General features: G+C 39.4%; 1 protein-coding gene across 1 annotated transcript in view; it reads left to right on the top strand.

Moving 5' to 3' along the window:
• NSUN3 (NOP2/Sun domain family, member 3) overlaps window positions 1–2991 on the top strand; it is a gene marked incomplete at its 5' end in the record, with an annotated part of 17022 nt that extends 14031 nt beyond the window's left edge. The window contains one exon of the mRNA XM_008946682.1: window positions 2703–2991. Coding sequence (XP_008944930.1) covers window positions 2703–2964 — 262 coding nt within the window. The remainder of the gene's footprint in view (window positions 1–2702) is intronic.
• Between the last annotated feature and the right edge of the window lie 16140 nt (window positions 2992–19131).

The raw sequence follows: 19131 nt of genomic DNA, 5'->3' as shown, positions 1-19131 counted from the left end.
TCCTGCTCTGCTTTACAGTAGTTACCTTCTGTACATCTGGGTGCACTGTGGTTGCTCAGACAGGCCAGAGACAAGCAGCCTAAGCCCTGTCCTTTTAAATAGACAGCTGCAGCACAGCAGGATGGCTTCAAACAAGGAAGATGGTTGGAGAGATAGTGGAGACAGCTTAAGGGCCTTGAGTCCAGTGTTGGTGCTTTTGGAGCCTGCTAAAGAGTGTATATGTGTTGGGAAGCAGAAGGGAAGAAGGATGAATATGTGGAGCTGGGCAATTCAAATGTGTACTCATAACTGCAGAATTTTAGAAAATAAGATCTGGAAGGGTTGTTAGGGTGACACCTGCTCTGTTTTACTGTCTCAAGGTGGCGTTGTAAATGCCATCCTGTATCAACCTGTGTCTAAAATGTTCTTAAACATTTTTGCAGACTCTCAAAAGCTACTCAAGAGGTCTGAGATAAGCTTGCAGTTCTGTGAGAGCTTTAGTTAATTTTGGAAGTATTCTAGAATGAGTCCATTAGGCCCAGTCACACTGAAAGTATTCAGACTGCCTAGGTACTCTGTAACCTTTCTTCACCTCTTAACAGGCTGAACTTGAACTGCTCACTCAGGCTAAATGCGCTTGTCATCTACTCACTCTCCACCTTTTTGTTGAGGACTGATACAACAAAGGCATTAAACACTGTTTTTTCTTTGAGCATCAGCAGCTGAGAGAGCTCTCTACTTTTATGCTAACTAAAATTGGAGTAGTATGGACTGCAATAAAATATGTACTTAGCTTGCTTATTAACGTAACCAAGACTCATAGAAGAAATGAGCAAGTTCATGTGTACACTCTCTAGAGAAACAGACTGGGTAGAATACTTGGGAGTTTTCACCTGTGAAGGTGGAGAGACTTGTATTATATCTGTCTGAAACAGTTATTTGTCCTGGTGTTTCTTTATTATTTTGGACAAGACTTTCAGAGTTGCTTTGATCTGTGATTTGCTTTGATCCTGATTGTGATGAGGCTTGTCTTTATTGATTCTTTTCCTGGAAATGCCCAATCCTGTTAAAAAGACTTATCTTTTTCTCCTTGTATTTTCTTCTTTCCTTTTGCATGGGTTTTTGTTCATCTGTCACCCTTAGTAAGTCCTCAGCTTGTCTTTGGAGGAGTTGCTATTTCAATGGCATTGTGTTTATCTGGGCTTGGAATCAGGCTCGCTGCATTTGGGCACTGCTCACCTCATATGGTTTGAGGATATGGGATTTGTCGTTGTCCCTTCCTTTTCTGGTTTTTGTTTTTGTTTTTTTTTTTTCATTATTCCCCATAGATTTTTTTTCTGGCAGGTCAGTGCAGTTATTATCAACAGTATCTACCAATCTCAAGGTTATTCATTGTCTTCCCCTACAGCATGACTGTGTGTTTCATTGTGCTCCACAGGTTCATGCTTCCAGGATCTGCACTGCCCTTGTGCACCTGCTAAATTCCCAGTGACACACTGGCAGTCCTCTGAGCATCTGCCCTGTTGTCTCTCTGATATTCACAAGCTGAGTAACAGCATTCACCTGTTCATATTGTCTTGTTTTTAAACAAAACAAGTTTTTTTTAGGGAACAGTTTTATTTTAATGTGGTATTTGCTTCAGCCCAGTATGTTTTACAGAAGCAGTGAGATGATCTGACTGAATACTAGCTTACAATTAAGTCTTTGAGCCATTATGTCCTTGAAGGCTCTGAAGTATATGATAAAAAGGGATTACTTTAAGAAAGCATTTTAAAAGCCAATGAACCTTTAATGTAGCTTCCTCTTTCAGTTTTGTGGTGGTACCAGATTTGATGAATGCTCTTGTGTGGTGCAACATTTGGGATTTTTCTCCTTACTTTTAATTTGCAGCAGGCAAACATGGACTGCAGAGCTCACTTCTATACTTGATATTTCATCTGTCTGAAAAAGGACCTTGCAGATCTGCTTTAATGGAAAGTAATCATTCTGTTTCAACTCAGTTTCAGTGGGGAAGTGCCAAAAAAAACTCTGCTCTGTTCACCTACCAGTAGTCTTGAAGCTTTCAGGATACTTGAAATCTTAAGTATCTGTTTTGCCTTTGTTTAGTCAAAAATTTTCAACTGGTAAATAGGTGGAGGGCACATCAACAAAAAATATGGTCTGATAAGTTGTTATTCCTTAGGAAGTCAGGTTGAAAAATAGTGGATTAGTGAAACCCCCCGGGTTCTCTTACCTGTGGCATAAGTCACAGAATTTGCAGAAGACTGTAAAATTCTAGCTCAGTAATTAATTCAGGCTGTTACTGCAACTGTACATTCTGATATTTGGTTCACGCAAGCAGCGAGCTGAGTACCTAACTCTCGCTTGTGATGTAGTGTAACTCATTTGGTATGCACAGCTGTAGCACTTTCACAGCTGTGCTCCGCATACGAATGTCTGAAGTGTATTCTGCAACTCTGCATGGATGCTGCTTTCTGTGTCACTGTTGCATAAAAAAATACCTTCATTTAATTGAGAACACATTAATAAATAAGAAAGGAAAAATGTGTTGCAGGTAGTTTCCTGAACTGTCAATTCTCTACTGTTAAGATGTTTCCATGATGTTCTATTTCTCACATTTATTTACACTTAGCTATAACTCTAGATGCACAAGTCTGTATGTGTTCATCCACCCCCAGTGTGTCACTTCTTATGCTGATTCTTTTTGTTGTTGTTATTTGCAGGTCTGCTGTTAAAGCATTGCGTCCTGGTGGATCATTGGTCTATTCCACGTGCACTTTCTCAAAGGCAGAAAACAGTGATGTAATAAATCTCATTGTAGACACCTGCAGTAATGTTACGCCTGAAGACATAAGTGAAATGGCCAAAGCTGTTTCTCAGGAATTCACTTTTCTCAGTGGTATGCAGCAGCATGAACTTCTAGTTCTCCCAGAGAAAGGGCGAGCGTGGGGCCCAATGTATGTAGCTAAATTAAAGAAAATATAGTCCATCTCATGCCTGCTATTTTTTTTGTAGAGGATGTGTGATAAATTAATATTTATTTCTAACATAGTATGTCTGTATGAACATGTCCAAGACAACTGAATTTAGGGCATTGCAGTTTCGTATCAGCTGCTACTGAATAAAAAGGAAGCTGGACAGTTAGTTTAGCTTAAAATACAGGATGTCTCTCCTAATGTGGACTTGTGGGCCTCTGTGAAGTCCTTATGAAGTTAGGGGAGTTTTGTACTATTTTCAAGGTGATGCTATTAAATAGATTATATCCAAGAATAGAGGCCTGTGTGATGACTTTTTGCACTGTTTTTTTTTTGTTTTTTTTTTTTAATTTTGGCTTTAATTACTAATTTGCTTTTAATACAATATATTTTAAAATAAATGGTCTGAATGGTGCCTGCTCCTGAAGTCATTGAAATCCTGTATTTTCTCTCAAACACATCTACAGGTCTGTTTTCCTGTACAAACTGATTTTTATGCTGAGTGTAAGCACTGACTATTCCAAGCACTAGCAAAACAGGTCTCATATTTGCAAAGTTCTTTACCGGTTAAAAACTGTCTTGTTTACAGTGGCAAAGGTCAGCAGCTATGCTGACACCAGCTTTTCCTTTTTTTTTTTAATAACTTTGAGCTTACAAAAATAGAAATTGAAAGAGTAAATTATGTTGAAATGTCCTTAAAGCAGCAGACTTAGATACATTTAGCTTTGGTACTTAATTTGTGGCATAATTCAGTATATCCAGCAGGCTCTAGAGCACGTATTTGAAACAGAAGCAGAGTGATTCATCACAATAATGGTGCAATATTCAGAGTTTTGTTGCATCATTACAATCATGAGAAGCAAAACACAATGTGGAGGAGTGGCTTATCCACCAAGTTAAGAAATGGGACGTGAATTCACGGTGTCATATCTGTGGTGTGCAAGCCAAGAGGGACTTGGTTCTGGTGTTGGTTTTAGGTTCCCTCAACCCTCCTATGCCATGCTGTGGATAACTGTGTAGACAAAGCATGCACACATTCAGGTGTGTGCATATACAAACTGTGTCTTCCTGTGTACTGCCTGTGGGTTAGGTGTAAAAACTGTGTTTGAATTGTGCCTATGAGTGGGTCATGTAACCATATATATATTAGACTGAATGCTTGTTTTGAAGTGGAATGGAGCCCTTTCATCCCTCTCTGAGGCTGCTTTCCCTGTTGAAGCTTGTAAGAATTGTTTTTAAGGAATGGTGTTTTAAAGAACAGAGATATTTAATGCTGGAAAAACTACCATGTTGGTGGTGATTCTGTACCTCATTAACAAAGTCAGGAGTAAAGTTGATTGCCTGAAGCCTTCTGTAAGGAACTGCATGTAACCATGCTAGAAATGCAGTGGTTCTGCATGAAATTCTCCAGTGGTTCTGTTGCTGTGAGCTCAGAAATACTTGTTGCAACTGTGAATGAACTACCATTTGTCTCTGAAAAATTCAGCTGACTTTTCACTGCCTTTATTCTTTGCTCACCTTATTAAGCTGATGGTCCTCTACTCTGCATTCACACCAGTTCTCTGTCAGTATACCTAAGGTCATGGAGCACTCAATGTTTGTCCCTACCATGAGCATTGTGGCTTCTGGGAAGGTCCTGTCCATAGTGTCTAGAACAGCAAGAAGGCTGAATTCAGAATCACAGCACCTGAACTGAAGAAAATCTTACATTTCTAAAAGCAGATGGTAATTGTGAGCAGTAGCTTTGGCTCTTCAGGCTTCTGTAACCAGGAGGATGGGGTCAGCAGTTTTTCTCGCTGCTGCAGCTTTTGCTGAAGGAAATAAATGCATAAGGTACTCTGGCCCTTTGGTGCCTGAGCTTCCACGGTTATCCTTTCCCCTACTTGGTGATGAAAAATGTTGAAGGTGCTCCTGTAGTATTAAATTGTCAGCAGTGTCCCTGAAAACTTAAGAGGATATGAAGCGCATGCACCTTGAGGCATGGAAGTTACTAATGTATGCAGATGATGCTGCATTCTTGTGAACAGACGTAACAGCATCTGTCCCAGAAACATTAAATGTAATATTCAGATTCAGAGTCATCTCAGGCTACTGGATGCAGTAACAGTACCCTTGTCAAAACGCTTTCCATCAGTTTTATTTGCCCTGTGGAGATTGAAATGGAAAACTAAGAATGGAACTTAACTCAGGGTTGGAATTAAAATATGTGGTTAAACTGAATGGTTGAGGGAGAACATGGACTAGGTAATCACAGAAAGTACAAAGGAATCCTTGAAAACTGAACTTCACTCAATCTCAGCATATGGGCAAGTCCCTGTGAACTGCATTAAATTAGACCTAAATTATGCAGCAGGGCCTCCTGATGTATGTAAAAGCTGCACCAAGTTCTGTGTAACCCTTTGCTGATCTGGAGTTTCTGTTCAGCTAGTCTAAAAGTGCACCAAAGAACCATGAAGAAATGGGGCTAATTAATATATTTTATTTTGCTTTGTAGCAGATGAATGCTGCTCCAAAGTGATGCAGAGAGGGTTTTTTTGTTTTTCTGATCTGTTCTGGCTGGTGATTTGGTAAGCAGATGCAGAGGGAAGGAGAGGAGGTGGGAAGGGAGAAACAGAAAGGATGGGAGGCGTGCCTATGGAAGTTAGGGGCAAGGTATGCATGTATGGAGAAGCAGCATCCACTCAAGGGTAATTGAAAAGCTTTTATGTCTGTTCAGGTATCTCTTAGATACTTCTGATATCCTAACATGACTTCACCTTGCCTTCAGGATGAGGCTTGAGCCTTTTCCCTATTTATACCTTTTTCTCAGGGAATTGCATTTTTAATTGCTCTGCCCTGCCCCCTTTTCACAAGCAACTCTGATGGAAACAGGGTAGCAAACAAGTCAGGCTCTCTTAACTTAGGGAAGACTGCAGCCCCAGGGGAAAATGAAGGTGGGTGAGCTGGGGGCCAGAAAATGGCCATTTTTATTGGATTGTGGAGTATCCAGAGAAATCTGCACGATCTTCTAGTGAAGGCAATTAAGAGAGCATTTGACTACTCACAGTTGTATTGTGCATAACACACATCAGTGCCAGCACACCTCAGAGGCAGCAGAGATAATTGGAGCTCAAACGCTGTCATGCTTTTCTGCCATTCCCTTTCCAAACATGCAAAAAGTAAATTCCCTGTTCGTTTGGAGGGGGTTTGCACAATAAGCAATGAAGGCCTTATATAAAGGCAACTTCAGTATTTGCCAAATTTTATCCTTTGCTTGGTGACATCTGACACAGTTCAGTTATGGCTTGTCCAAAGCATTCTCCACTGTGGACTAGAGTACGAAAACAGATTACACACAAATGGGTGTGGACTACTATGGTCAACTAGGGGACTAACAAGTTTGGCTTTCTTACAAAGATGTGCAAAGAAAAGATGAAGTACACTGAAAGAGGGGTAAAATAAAGAGATCAAGAATACAGCATTGGAATAAAAATGTGAAATACTAGAGCAGAGATGCTGTGGCTGTTAGCATGGAGGAGCAGCAACGCTGCACCTTGTGCAGGAAAGGTCTGTGAGCATCTGGGTGATGGGGAGAAGAGAGTTAATTTTGGGGAGAGTGAGAGGCACAGTTACCTGTGCTGGGGTGGAGGGATCCCCTTAGTTCATTTAGCTATCTTAGGAAAAAAATGTCTTTTGAGCATATCAGTCATGAAAACTGCAGGGGGCTTGCTTTCGATTTGCAGGGTATTTAAATTATCTTTGAATACTTTAAGTAGAGCATGGCTACCTGTTTCTTGCAAAATGAATGGCTGTATCAGTGCAGGTTTCCTATCAGAAAAATTAATTTCATGGGACGAAATTCTGAGAATCTGATCTGGCTTAAATAGTCTGTTCTGTCATAGAGCGTGGCCTGCTGGTAAGCTGATTTAACTTTATGCAATATTTGCTAGAAATGAGTCTCTTCCTTGCATGAGAAACTTGAATAACACATACTGGTGTAGTCTCTTAACTTCCAGGTAAAAACTCAGGTAAAAGTGAAGCTTCAAGTTCTCAGTTACTTCTTTGTCAAACTGGGATCAGAGAGCACAGTCACTAGTCTTAGCTTTTAAGATGGTGCTGCCGTGTTCCCACCACATGCTTTTTCCTAAAGATAGGTTTATCTAAGGTAGAGCATAGTAATCAAAAAACATTTCTCAGAAAATGCCTTCATTGGCTGATCTTCCTGGCTGCCTCCCAACATTTGAGGTCAAGGCCTAATGGCCTTGGAAAGTTTTATGTTCTTAGTAGTTGTACATAGTTTTCAAAAGGGGCAAGCATCTTAGAGCCCCCATTTAAAAAATGATTTTCAGGTGGTACCAAAGTAAAGTGCCTCGATCAAAAAGTCACAACTACTCTTGAGAGAAAGGGATGGAGCACAAACCTAGGTTTCACGACTGTCTTTTTGTCTCGCTTAATATTTTCCATTCCTTACAGCTTTGTTTAAGGTGGTCACTTATATAAATGCTTCTTCACTGTTTCACTTCGTGATAGCATGGCAGTATGGATGCGGCTGTACCATGGTCACAGAGGAAAAGGAAACACATCTGCTACCCTTAAACCACAGGTGGTAATTCTACAGTAAGAAGTGCTCCAAAAGTCTTCTGTTAAAGCACTAGAAGGCAGCACGACTTCCCAAATTTGAACGAGGCTAGTGCTTCAGCTGATTAGAGAGATTCTTGCTGTGTTCTTTACAAAATGATGCTTCCCTGTTGTATGACTTTCATTTTTAATCACCATAACAGTTTGGCCTGACCTTACTTCTGAGGAGGCTAATCAAGTAAACCAGTCAAAATATACAAGGTGCTTGTTTCCATGCAGCATTAGAATAGCTCTCACAGCAACCCAAGAGATTTGGGTATTTCAGTCACCCATTACGCTCTGGTGTAATACTTGTATAGCAGCACCTGTGTCAGTTATGGGCCCTGACACAAATCCTCCTGATTCTCCCTTTGCTCACTGCAGGAGAATGGTCTAGATGACCTTAAAAGGTCATTTCCAACCCAAACCATTCTGTGATTCTATGATTTGTATTAAGTAACTTTCTTTCCTGCTGGGGAGAACTCTAGAGGTGTATGTCTTGCTTCACTGAGAATCTGTGAACGAATGGCTTTCAAGCCATCTTTTGATGTACTTTATTATGGCACAGGCTAACAAGGCAAAACTTCTCTCTTTGAATAGGTGTTCTTGTAGCACTTTAACCTGCTCAAGGTCCCTTGATTTAAAGGTGCATAAAAACGAAGCATACATTTTAGATTGATTTTTTTTTTTTCCTTTTTTTAACATGCTCAGTGCTTTTTAAACATCCTGCCCTGAAAGAGGAAGGAGGCTGGTGCTCTGTCCCCTAACTCAACTAAGGTAAAACCCAGAAGTGTAATAAGGTAGTAAGGAGTGGATGGGCAGGGAGCAACCTGAAAGTAACAACAGAGCAATGGTGTCATTTTTTAATGGTTTCAGCTTTACCGAGAACTGTAAGACAAGCATGTGTGTATGAGTGAAAATTAAATGGTGATTGCTAGACTGAGCATTTCATTAGATTTTGCCCAGAAATAACTGTGTCCCCAAATTCCTCATTCAATCTGGCTTGCAAACTAAGAACTTCCTATGTCAAGGGATTTGACATTGTGTGTGCCTTATGAACATAGCATTGAAAAGGGTCTCCCCTATTACCAGTTCCCTGCTCTGGTAAGTGTCCAATATGCCTGCCATAAACTGCTAAAACATCACCTCAAAGATTTCGGGTATCTTGTCTCCACTGGAACGCACTTCTAGAATTGTATCGCTTAAAATTCAGAAAACTAAATGATCACTTCACCTTGCTGCCTGCTGCAGGTGTTCACCATCACACCAGTAACAAATAAGCGGCTACAACTGCCTGCGTTTGGATGCACTGGGCTATGAAAAGCAGGGAAATATGTAACGAATAAGAGTTCTCAAAAAGTGTTTTTTTTTAATTGTCCCAAAGCGAAATAAGATGATAAGATGAAATTCAGAGTGATATATCATGGAGGTTCGATAGCATTTTTTTGCTTTGTTGATATATTTTCTAGGAAAAATCTAGCTTGGCTGAGTGCATGATTAAGTGGCTGATGGAATAATTCTTTACAGGGAGGAGAAGATGCCAGAGCATTTGAGTGGTGTAAAACTAGACTGCACAGGGGATTATGAAAGGTACAGGGAGGAATAATTCTGTGTTGGCAGGAAGCAGTCTTAATAGTACTTTTTATCTGTAATTTTTATGATTCTATGGCTAACTGGGGAAATGTTTAATGTTTCTGATACAGCAACTGAAGGTAGAAGAAAGAAGATTGACATACCCAGCGCTGTTATAATTCATTTCATTATTTCACACAGGGCTTTTATATTGTCACGTCCATAAAGCGCCAGGCTGCGCGCTTATGGCCGATTCATCTTTATATACTGCCTCTGATCCCATTCAAGTGAATGGCAAAACTCCCATCAATTTTAATAGCAGTGGGATATGGCCCATTTTGTAGATATACAATGTATATTTCCTGCACATGCTATTTGTTGCACGTAACATGCCTCTCATCTGAGGTCTGGAGAACATTTTATAAAGCTGCTGAGTTACAACCATTGATGCAGTTCCCAGCTGATGAGATGACGTGATCTGTCTTCAAAACAAGATTTAAAGCTTGACATTTATTTATCATCTCTCTTATTTATTTATTTAAGGCACAGTATGCACATAGAAGGTCTCCACGTCTCCATGTGTAAAGTATTGTCTTTGGAAAATTTGCCCAAATAAATCGCAGGAGGTAACTATGTTAGAAATAAATGGTACACTTGCAAGGTTAACATAATGCTTCAGCGTTTGAAAAATAGGAAGCATCAAAGAAAATTGAAGATGGCATGGATCAGTGAGTTACTACATTACACAGCAGCCTGTAGCACCAGAGGCTAGGAAAGATCCCTTTTGGAAAGCATCTGTTTGGATAGCAACTCACTCAACTAGCAAGGTACAAACAAAAAAAGTTTATTGATCCTTTGGATAGTGTTCTTACTGAGAAGCATTAACAGTGGTAAGTTGTCTGTTCCCTCCAGAAGCCATCATCCTTGACCCTATTTAAAGAAAATGTACAATGTATGAGCCATATTTTAGTAGCTATAAACCCTGTTGGTTATGCATTGAAAGATCTAGATTCATAGCAGCATTCAGCATGTGTGTGCTGGAAATGGAATTGCTTGACAGGTTGATGTCTTCACTTGAGAACTTCCTTTCTTCACAATAATGCATGCTGGAGAGCAGTTATTCCCAGCTTAATGAAGAAACAGGATTTGTAGAGGGCTCAAATGGGAAGTTTGCAGTTTAACAAAAACTCTTAGGATGCAGTTGTGAGTTATGTACCAGTACAGACTAAATAATTCAGCAGACTGCACTGCAGGTGACGGATCACTGAGCCTTACTGTACAATACACTCTTCCACTTAGTGCTTGCTGCTGTCACAGGTCCTGGAATTGGATTATGCAAAGACTTATGGACTCTTTCCTTGACTGGATGTATGCAGGAATAAATCCCGCGTGTTGAAGTACACTTGTCTTTAGTTAGTGCCATGACATTCAAGAATATCTCTTTATGACTGTGTCGATTTAAGTAGCCATGCTGTGTTGGGGTGATACAGTAATTGAATAGACAAACACCAGTGATCTGAAGGACATTAGAATCGTTTTAAATGTACTAGCAGTCCAATTGCATCCAGTTCCCTACAACCACTCTTGGAAATCACTGGTTATTTAGGATGCATATGAATTAACTGTTTTGAGTTGCATTCACCATTTTGGTATTTTCAGAGGCTTGTTTGTGTTTTGTTTTTGTTTTGTTTTGTTTTTTTAAATATGTAAGTAGGGCTTTTTTTCAAGGTAAAGACACAAAGTTAACTGTTGAACTGTTAGACTGTGATTTATATTCCTGTGTGGTTCTCAAGAGAATGCAATCCTTGAATTCAAGTGCTGAAAACGGTTTCACATAGAGCTACGTCTCACGTGCTGAACCATGCATCGTAACACCGTTCATTGTGAAGCACCTACAAACCACCCCTATGGCTTGGTGGAGACAATGGTGTTGTGGCTAGAGCACTAGCCTGAACTTCAGAAGGTCAGAGTTAGGTTCCTAGTTTTTCTATTGATTTCCTTCAGGCAGTTTGCTTCTGCTGTTATTTTTAGAAGCACTTAGTGTAGGCTTAGCTCTGCTATCAAAATCAGAAATTCCTGTTGACTTATCTGAAAAACAGAGTTAAGACTTATTGAAGCACGTTTGCCTTGATCTCCACAAAGTCTCCAGGTCTCGATTTTCCATCTGTCTATTGAGAATTATGTGTTTTACTCATAGAAATTATGTGAGGATCAATTTAAAGATACATGTGAGCCACACAGAGAAACAAAAATAGAGCTTGGCCCAATAGCATTTGTTTACTCTGTAAAAGTCTGGCTGACTCCGCCAATTCCCAGAAGCTGACTATGAGGCTACTTTTTAATGAGAGGATTCATTATTTTTGCTGAGAGTGTACAGTGCTTTAATAGCAGAGGGTAGGGATGAGGAAAGCTTTTTAGCACAAATCTTCTTCACATGTCCTCTCTTAAAGGACAGTGTCCTGCAACCCATGGCAGCTGTTGGTAGCCTCTAAATTATTTCTGCCCTCCCTAACAGATGTCACAGTGGCAGCTGGCAGTATACTGCAGAGATGTCAAACATGAAAATAAGTGAAAGCTGTTAAATAAGATAGGAATTGCTCTTTCTTAGACGAAAAACTGTAAGTCTGTGGGCTCCTGACAAAAGCCTATCTCCCTTTCATTTTATTTTTGCAGAATTGAAAATATTCTCACTTCTAAACTCAGCTTTGCTATAGTCTGAGATACACTGCTGCTTTTTTAAATTATTGATGCTTGACCCAAGAAACACAAATGGCATATTTTGTTTTTTTTGAAGTTGCATCTTTCAAATTGCCTCCCAATGCAGAATAGAAAGTGTTTTGGAAAAACATTTACAGTTGTGGGGTTGCAGAGGCAGGAGATGTCAAAAGGGGACATTATCAAAGTTTGGTCTCCGAAGGCTATTCTGCTGCTTAAAGAAATGCAATATTTTGTGGCTTTTGAAGTTCATTTGCAGCTGTGGTGTTTTGGGAGGGGGAAATAAACACTAGTTCTGACCAAAAGGGATGTCTGAGGAGGAACAGGAGAAGAGATGTGTAGAGCTAAAGAGAAAAATAAAATTATCGGAATTTACGCTAGATTTAATTACTGAAGTAGTACACAGAGGCTATGATTTCAATGAGTATTACCCATACTGGTAAACAGAAAAGTATGCATAAGATGGACTTTGAACCCCAAATTTCCCATGCTGGAACCAAAATACCATAGAGTGCACCAAATATTTGGAAGAATGAGTGAAATGAAAATGAAGATAATTGTCATAATGACTGGAGTAACGATTTGTCAGTTATTTCCAGGTGTTTTCAAGAGACAGAAGACTTGAATTACTGGTTTAAAGTGGAAAAAAAAAGAGTCTCAGAAACAAAACAGAACTCTGAACTGCTGGGTCTCCTTTCTATCATCTCACCTTCATGAATTTGTAGATATGGAGCTTCTCATACTATGTAAGGAGCAAGATCTTCAACATTAAAACTTGGGTAACTCCAAATCCAGGAGGTTGAAATGCAATGCCTGTGTTTCAACTAGAAGCTTGTTTTCACGAGATGTTTATGAGAATGAAAGGGTAATAGCTGTGACTCAGAATAAAGAGAGTTATCATCACTGGTGACCAATTTTGGATGAGTTGTTTTAACTTCGTGCAATGGGCAGTCTTTTGGGGAACTGTATGGAAGATGACATGGCAGAGCTGCTCTTTGCCAGCTCTGCTGAATGAATCCATTTTTTCCTTTGAAGTATTTGGCAGTGACTCTTTGCAGAGATTCAAGATTGGACTACATGGGCTTTGTTTGATGCTGGATGGACATATCTGTGTTTCTGTGAAAAATGGTCCAAACAGTATTTAAAAAATAAAGAAGCTCCCCACTATACTCACATATACACATGGTCTTTTTAGTTTAGTCACCTGCCCGAAAGACACTTACATATAGCTAGAGTGTGATGAGGTTCATGGGATCAAAGATAAGAAAATGAAAGCTGATTAAATGCCTCGGGATGTTTTGTTTTGTCTATTTTATTAAACCTGTTTGATTAGCAATTTCTTTTATATATTTTGAATAAGCAGGAAGTTTGGAAGGAAAAGAAACTCTGTGCTAGTTAGAAAGTCTTAAAAATCTTAAGCCTTCCAAAGTTTCTTTTTTATTCTTTTTTGTTAAAAGAAGGTGGCAAAATTGCTATTTTTGAAATAGGCTATAAAACAAGGAGAATATAAAAAGCTTTCTAAGAAAGCACATCCTCTGTTGAATCCCACACTAAAAGGAAAACGAGAACTCTTTCACTCTTTACATGATACCTTTAGTCTGTCTGAAAGGGAGTGAGGTTAACAGCGGCTAAGTGACCTACGTGTCAAAGTCATATTCCCTTCCTTGGAGACAGGCTTTCAAAATCTTTTCAGCACTTTAAAAGTGTTAACTTAAAGCTCAAAATTGACAGTTTCAGTTATTTGTATAAGGCAGCTCTTCCTCCTGCTATCTTGCTTTCTTCAGGTACAAAAAAGCCTGCTGAGAGTGAATGGGAAAGTCCATTTTATCTGCCATAGGGGATTTTAATGAAAGCATTGTGTAGACTTGTTTTGGAAAAGAAAAGGTAAGGTTTTGTTGGAATACTTGTGACTGGTTAACACTATTTAATTAATTGGTCATTGTTATGATGAATAAAGCAGGGCCAGTCGTGAATGGGTGTGAAATTTTGCAGTAACAACAGTGTTGCAGGCAGAACTTAGAAATGCCATCACACCAGCTCATCCTTAACAACCTGTTCAGAATCATAGTATTGTTTAGGTTGGAAAAGACCTTTAAGATCATCAAGTCCAAGCATTAACGTAATTCTACCAAGCCCCTAAGCACCCTATCTACACAACTTTTAAACATGTCTGTGCTCAACTCAAATTATGTGACAGGGTGTTGCAAAGAGGACGCTTAGAAAGAGAGGACAGCATGCCAATGCCTGATGTTGCTGTAACAAAGATAATTTCAGAATGGAAGTCATTGCATGGGCTAAGTATGTTTCAAGGAGTCCAGCTGATGTCTTCATTCAGGCTCCAGAATGTATTTGGACCCTAACAGCCCAATCCCCAAGAAGATGAGTGTTTAGGCTTGGGCTCATATAGGTGCCCAAATAGGTTCCACCTTCAAAAAGATGTAGAAACTATAAGAAAAGCTGCATCCCTTTGGATAGCAACTTTATCTTCACGCTCTGCTGCCAAGCCAAGTGCAGCCTAGCAGAATAGTCAGCTAGTCCTCTAGGGCATCTCCACTGCTCTCCCTGGAGTCTGCACATGGGGAAACTCAGCCATCCTGCGTCACCTTGCTCCCTTTGCTGCTGCTTCTGCAGTACTTGGTACTTGTGCAGCACCCTCCACATTTGTAAAGAGAGCTGGGTTGTTTTGGTGTGTTTTGTTTTGTTTTTAATTTCTACCCAGTTTTAGGGGACACAAAAAGAAATCCTCTAAGAACTGCAGAAGAGGCAAAAGCAACTCTGGATGGAGGTGAACAGGATGATTTGGTGGGAGGGGGAAGAGAATGAGTGCTTAAGGCGGTCACATTAGAATCCAAAGTAAATTAATTCAATCAGAAGCACTGGCAAGGGTTACTCTTGTGATTTTAGGGAAGCTGGAAAGCATATTAAGTGGTTCTTTCTTGCACTATCTCTCCCAGCAGTCATTATTTTTTCTGTAATGGGGGGCAAGGTATTCGAATGTGTCCAGTATGTCTGGTCTGATAGCTTATGTCTGGCTCTAGGAGTTCTCACAGAGACACAACTCACTTCACAGGCCCACAAAAAGGTATCAGTTAAAGAAAATGAAATTATCCTTAAAAACTAGTCTTGTAATTGAATGTGTAGTAATATCATGATCCAAAGCTGCTTTTTGATTTCAAATTTCTGTAAATAAGTTGTAAATGTGAAGAATTTCCTTCAAAATGGCAATGATACTTCTGAATCAGCAAAATGTATACCTGTGCTTTGCTCTTTTTTTCTTCGGTGTGCTCCCTTTTTGAGGTCACAGTCTTAGAGCATTGATAAATCTGAAAAAGCCAGCCCTAAGCTCAGCCAATTTGGGAGTGACCTGTCCTGGAGGAAGTAGTTAACAAATGTAACAAGTGATTGTAGTATATCACTGTGTTTATATGCCCTTTCATTTTATGCCATGTATTTGTTCAGTAAGCCTAATGGCATGAAGGCGAGATCCAATTCTTCCCCCTTTCTGTCTTTAGCTCATGTTCTGAAATGACAAGTCTATGGTGATTTCTTTGAACTTCTGCTCTTGGATGGGGATGTGCATAACCAACGTTAACATTTTGTCTCTCAGGGGCTTCTGGTAGGAATATTTTTCTGTTCTGCAATATCTAATTATTATTCAGTTGAATAATTGATTTTCTCACCTCTTCCAAAAGGTCTGATTATGCTTATACTAAAAGGCAAAGTCTATAATGGGTGCCAATCTAGTAAGTTTACCAGAGGATGGGAAAACAGTGAAAGTTACCTTCTTGTTTTCTTTCAAGAATCTATGCAGACAGGAGTAAAACTGAAGTCAAGCATCAGCTTAATTTATGGGGTTTTTTTCTGAGCTATTAGAATCTCTGCTGTAGAAGAGTTATCTTAGACATCACATTTGGATATAGTCAGCTCTAATCTTACTTAGTTTTGCTTCTGTATTTCCAGGAAGGATGGGTCTGTTGAGCCTTGCATACAGGCCTGTCATTGAATTTCAACTCCTAGCTATTTCCCAGGACCAACATTGTAACACATTTATCTCACAAACCTACCCCATTAAAGGATGTCAATATATGTGTTAGACTTAAAAGACTTCCTAACTGCTGTTACCTTGTAGCAGTGCCGGTTGTTACCTTGTAGTAGTTGCCTACACACTGAAAACATTATCTCCTGTCTATGTCAAGATCCTGTGCTCTGTATTCTCTCCCTACAGACCCATTGTACTTTCCATGCTATATATCCCCTATCAAGACTGGCAGGTATGCTTGCAGGCTTATAAAGGCTTTGTTGAGAAATTATCTTAAGACCCTTGTGCAAATACAAACAAGAAAGCTGCAGTTTTCCTGTTACAAATGAGAGAGCATAAAAGCAGTGCTTGGAAAATGGAGGAAAACACATAGCTCCTTTATATGCTGAAAGAGACAAGCCTTCTTGGGATTGTAGCCACTGGGACCATGACAAGGCAGCAAAACTCTGGAGCAAATCCTTAATAGGTGTAAATTCTCTGTGGAGACAGGTGCTCCCCTGCTCTAAATTCTTACAGTTTCAGAAGAGGAGTGATAGCAAATACCAGCCAAGAAGCTGCTCAATCCTTTGAGAGGGAAAGGGTTTCTGGAAGTTTTCCCTTGCAAGATCCAAGCTTTCACATTACCTTGGTGTAGCAATTATTTTAGGGCTATAAACCGTAGACAGTCTGGGGGTTACAAGCCTAATCAAGTAAGCGGTGTGCTTTGAGCAAATAAAGCCTCTGAAGGTTGCTTCTTTCTCAAAGGAAAGGGAATGGTGTCCTTGGGTTTCCCCAATAAACATATAACTTTCTGAAGACATGAACGTATTTGTGTAGCTACTAGGGATTTCTCTGACTTTTCAAAAGGTGGCTGTTATGGTACTACACACAAAGTAAGAACCTGGAAACAAGGTTCAAAGAAGAGAAGAGTTAAGACCACAGTTAACAAGCTACTGACCTGCTTCTTTTTAAATATAAAGTTCTCTCTAGCTTATACTGTAGGCAAGCCCAGTCCTATCCTACTTACATTCTTCTGTATTGTCAGAGTAGAAGAGATTTGTATACTAGCTGCTTGGTGATAGCTACTGTACATAGTTCATGATGCACTTGCAAATGAAAGTGAAAGCTTTCTGTCTAGTCCTGTGTGAATACCTGGACCTGCAAATGAGACTTACTTGACTTTTAGTGTCTAGAATGGTAATAAGATCGATCAAACTATCTACCTATCTATCTGTTGGTATGTATATTTGTCCCAGTTAGAAGGCAGAATTGTGCTCCCCCTCCCTTATCCATTAGTTCTCTCAGGTAGAGAGTTAAACAAAGGAAGGCAGGGGTAATGAAAGCTTTGCACCGATTGAAAAGTTAACAAAATAAAATATATTATTTAACAGGGTACAGAAAGGAAGAAGGGTAGGGGCTTAACAGGGTAAAGGGATTATAGGAACAACAAAGCAAGGAAGGTTAAACTTCCAAAAATACAAAACCCAAACGCTCTGCTGAGGCTCCCAGTGCTGGATCTCACTGGATTGAGGTGGATTGAAGCTGAATGCACAATCCTTGGACGTGGATGGAGGCAGGGAACGAGTCTGTAGATCAGGCCCAGGTCCCAAGATGGTCACGGCCACGTGCAGCACAGGGAAACCACAAACAGCAGCAGAGCAGCGTGTCTGCGGCCAGGACCCCAGCAGAGAGGAGAAGAGGAAGAGAGGAAGAGGCATGTCTTCTCTCCCCCTTTGTAGACCCCAGCAGGAAGTCCTGAAGACAGGAAGAGGGGAGTGGGACGAGAACAGGTCTCCGCCCCTTTCATCCAGGCTCACTCCTGGTTTTAGATTTCAAATCTCCACCCCCAGGAGTGGCAGGTTCAAACCATCACAATATTCATGGGAAGAGTTCATTAAAATGTGGTGACACAAAAGTAATTTTCATTTCAATTTCACAGAATAAAGCAAAGGCATCTTCTATTCTCTCCTTTCCCATTGTCTGCCTTAGAGAATGGGATTTGAATGGTTCAAATGAAATTAGAATGTCATGGCCTTGACCTGAATAGAAAGAAGAATAAATTTAAAAAAAAAAAAAAAAAAATTTAGAAGTTACCTATGTAATCTGTGGGTTTTCTAGGGCTCTTAATTTGTGAGCATTGTTAATTCAGTAACAATAACCTCCTATATTAGTGCAGCTGAGTGTTAATATTAACATGTGGTATTATATGGGTTAGAGATACTCTGTTTGCCTTTTTAGTTGTTGGGTTTTTTTCCCCTCCTAACATGCATGATCAGTTTCAGGTATAACACTTTAAAATTTGTATTATATTCAGCCAGTCCAGATCTCATTATGTTAGAGAAACACTGTACAGGAAGAAAATGGATCACATAAATGCCACTAATATTATTCATGAATTTTCCTACTGCAGTAGGCTGAAAATATGTTTCAAATATTCTCTTATAAATGACTTTAAATTCTGGTATTGTGTTTCTGTATTTTTTCATTACTATTTAAGAGGTTTTGATTCATTTCTTCAGATAAAATTCAATGCTTTTCAGTTACTGTTAGTTCTTTACTGTTGATGATAATGTTCATCTCTCTTCCTCTCCACCTTGCTACTGGTCTGTGGATATCAATCTGTATCACAGATGGGAACTTCAAATTGCTGTAGCTCTTCATAGAACAGAGATTCATTTGTTTTGTTTTGGTTTTTCTTTTTCTAGTGTGCTTTGAATCAGCCAGAACTTATGATTGTTCAACACTGTTTCAGCTACTGTAGGTTGTAGTTTTATGACCTGTTGTCTTCTGATGTAAATCTATTTACATACTGGTCATTGCTGTTGGAGATTGTGTTGTAAAACAGCCCAAAATATCAGAATAGAAATAGATAGACTGTTTCATGCATACATATAAAATACAAAATTGTAATGAATATTATGTATGTAAAATGTTTAAGTAAAAAGCATATATAATGCTGCATACAGAATGCATATGGTCTAGAACAACTGCAGGTAAGTCTTCTGGATGAATCTTAGTAATGAAAAAGCTCCAATCTTAAATTGGTCCATGATGTAGTGTTTAATAAAAATATCTGTGACATCAATTTCTGTAAGATACTTTAGCACAATTTTAAAATAAGGTACTATCTGAAAAATTCCACATGTTTTCACAGTAAGTCCTGTATAAATCCATGGCATTTCTATGGCATTTTACTGTTTCAATTATTCTTGTTTGTTTGTTTGTTTTTCTTTTACCTTGCACAAAACCCTACCATGAAGAAGTACAGTATCTTCT

This window comes from Merops nubicus, unplaced genomic scaffold, assembly GCF_000691845.1.
Source record: "Merops nubicus isolate BGI_N331 unplaced genomic scaffold, ASM69184v1 scaffold47768, whole genome shotgun sequence".
Taxonomy (NCBI): Eukaryota; Metazoa; Chordata; class Aves; order Coraciiformes; family Meropidae; genus Merops; species Merops nubicus.
Note: the sequence above shows the minus strand (reverse complement) of the source record. Positions and strands in the feature narration are given on the sequence as shown.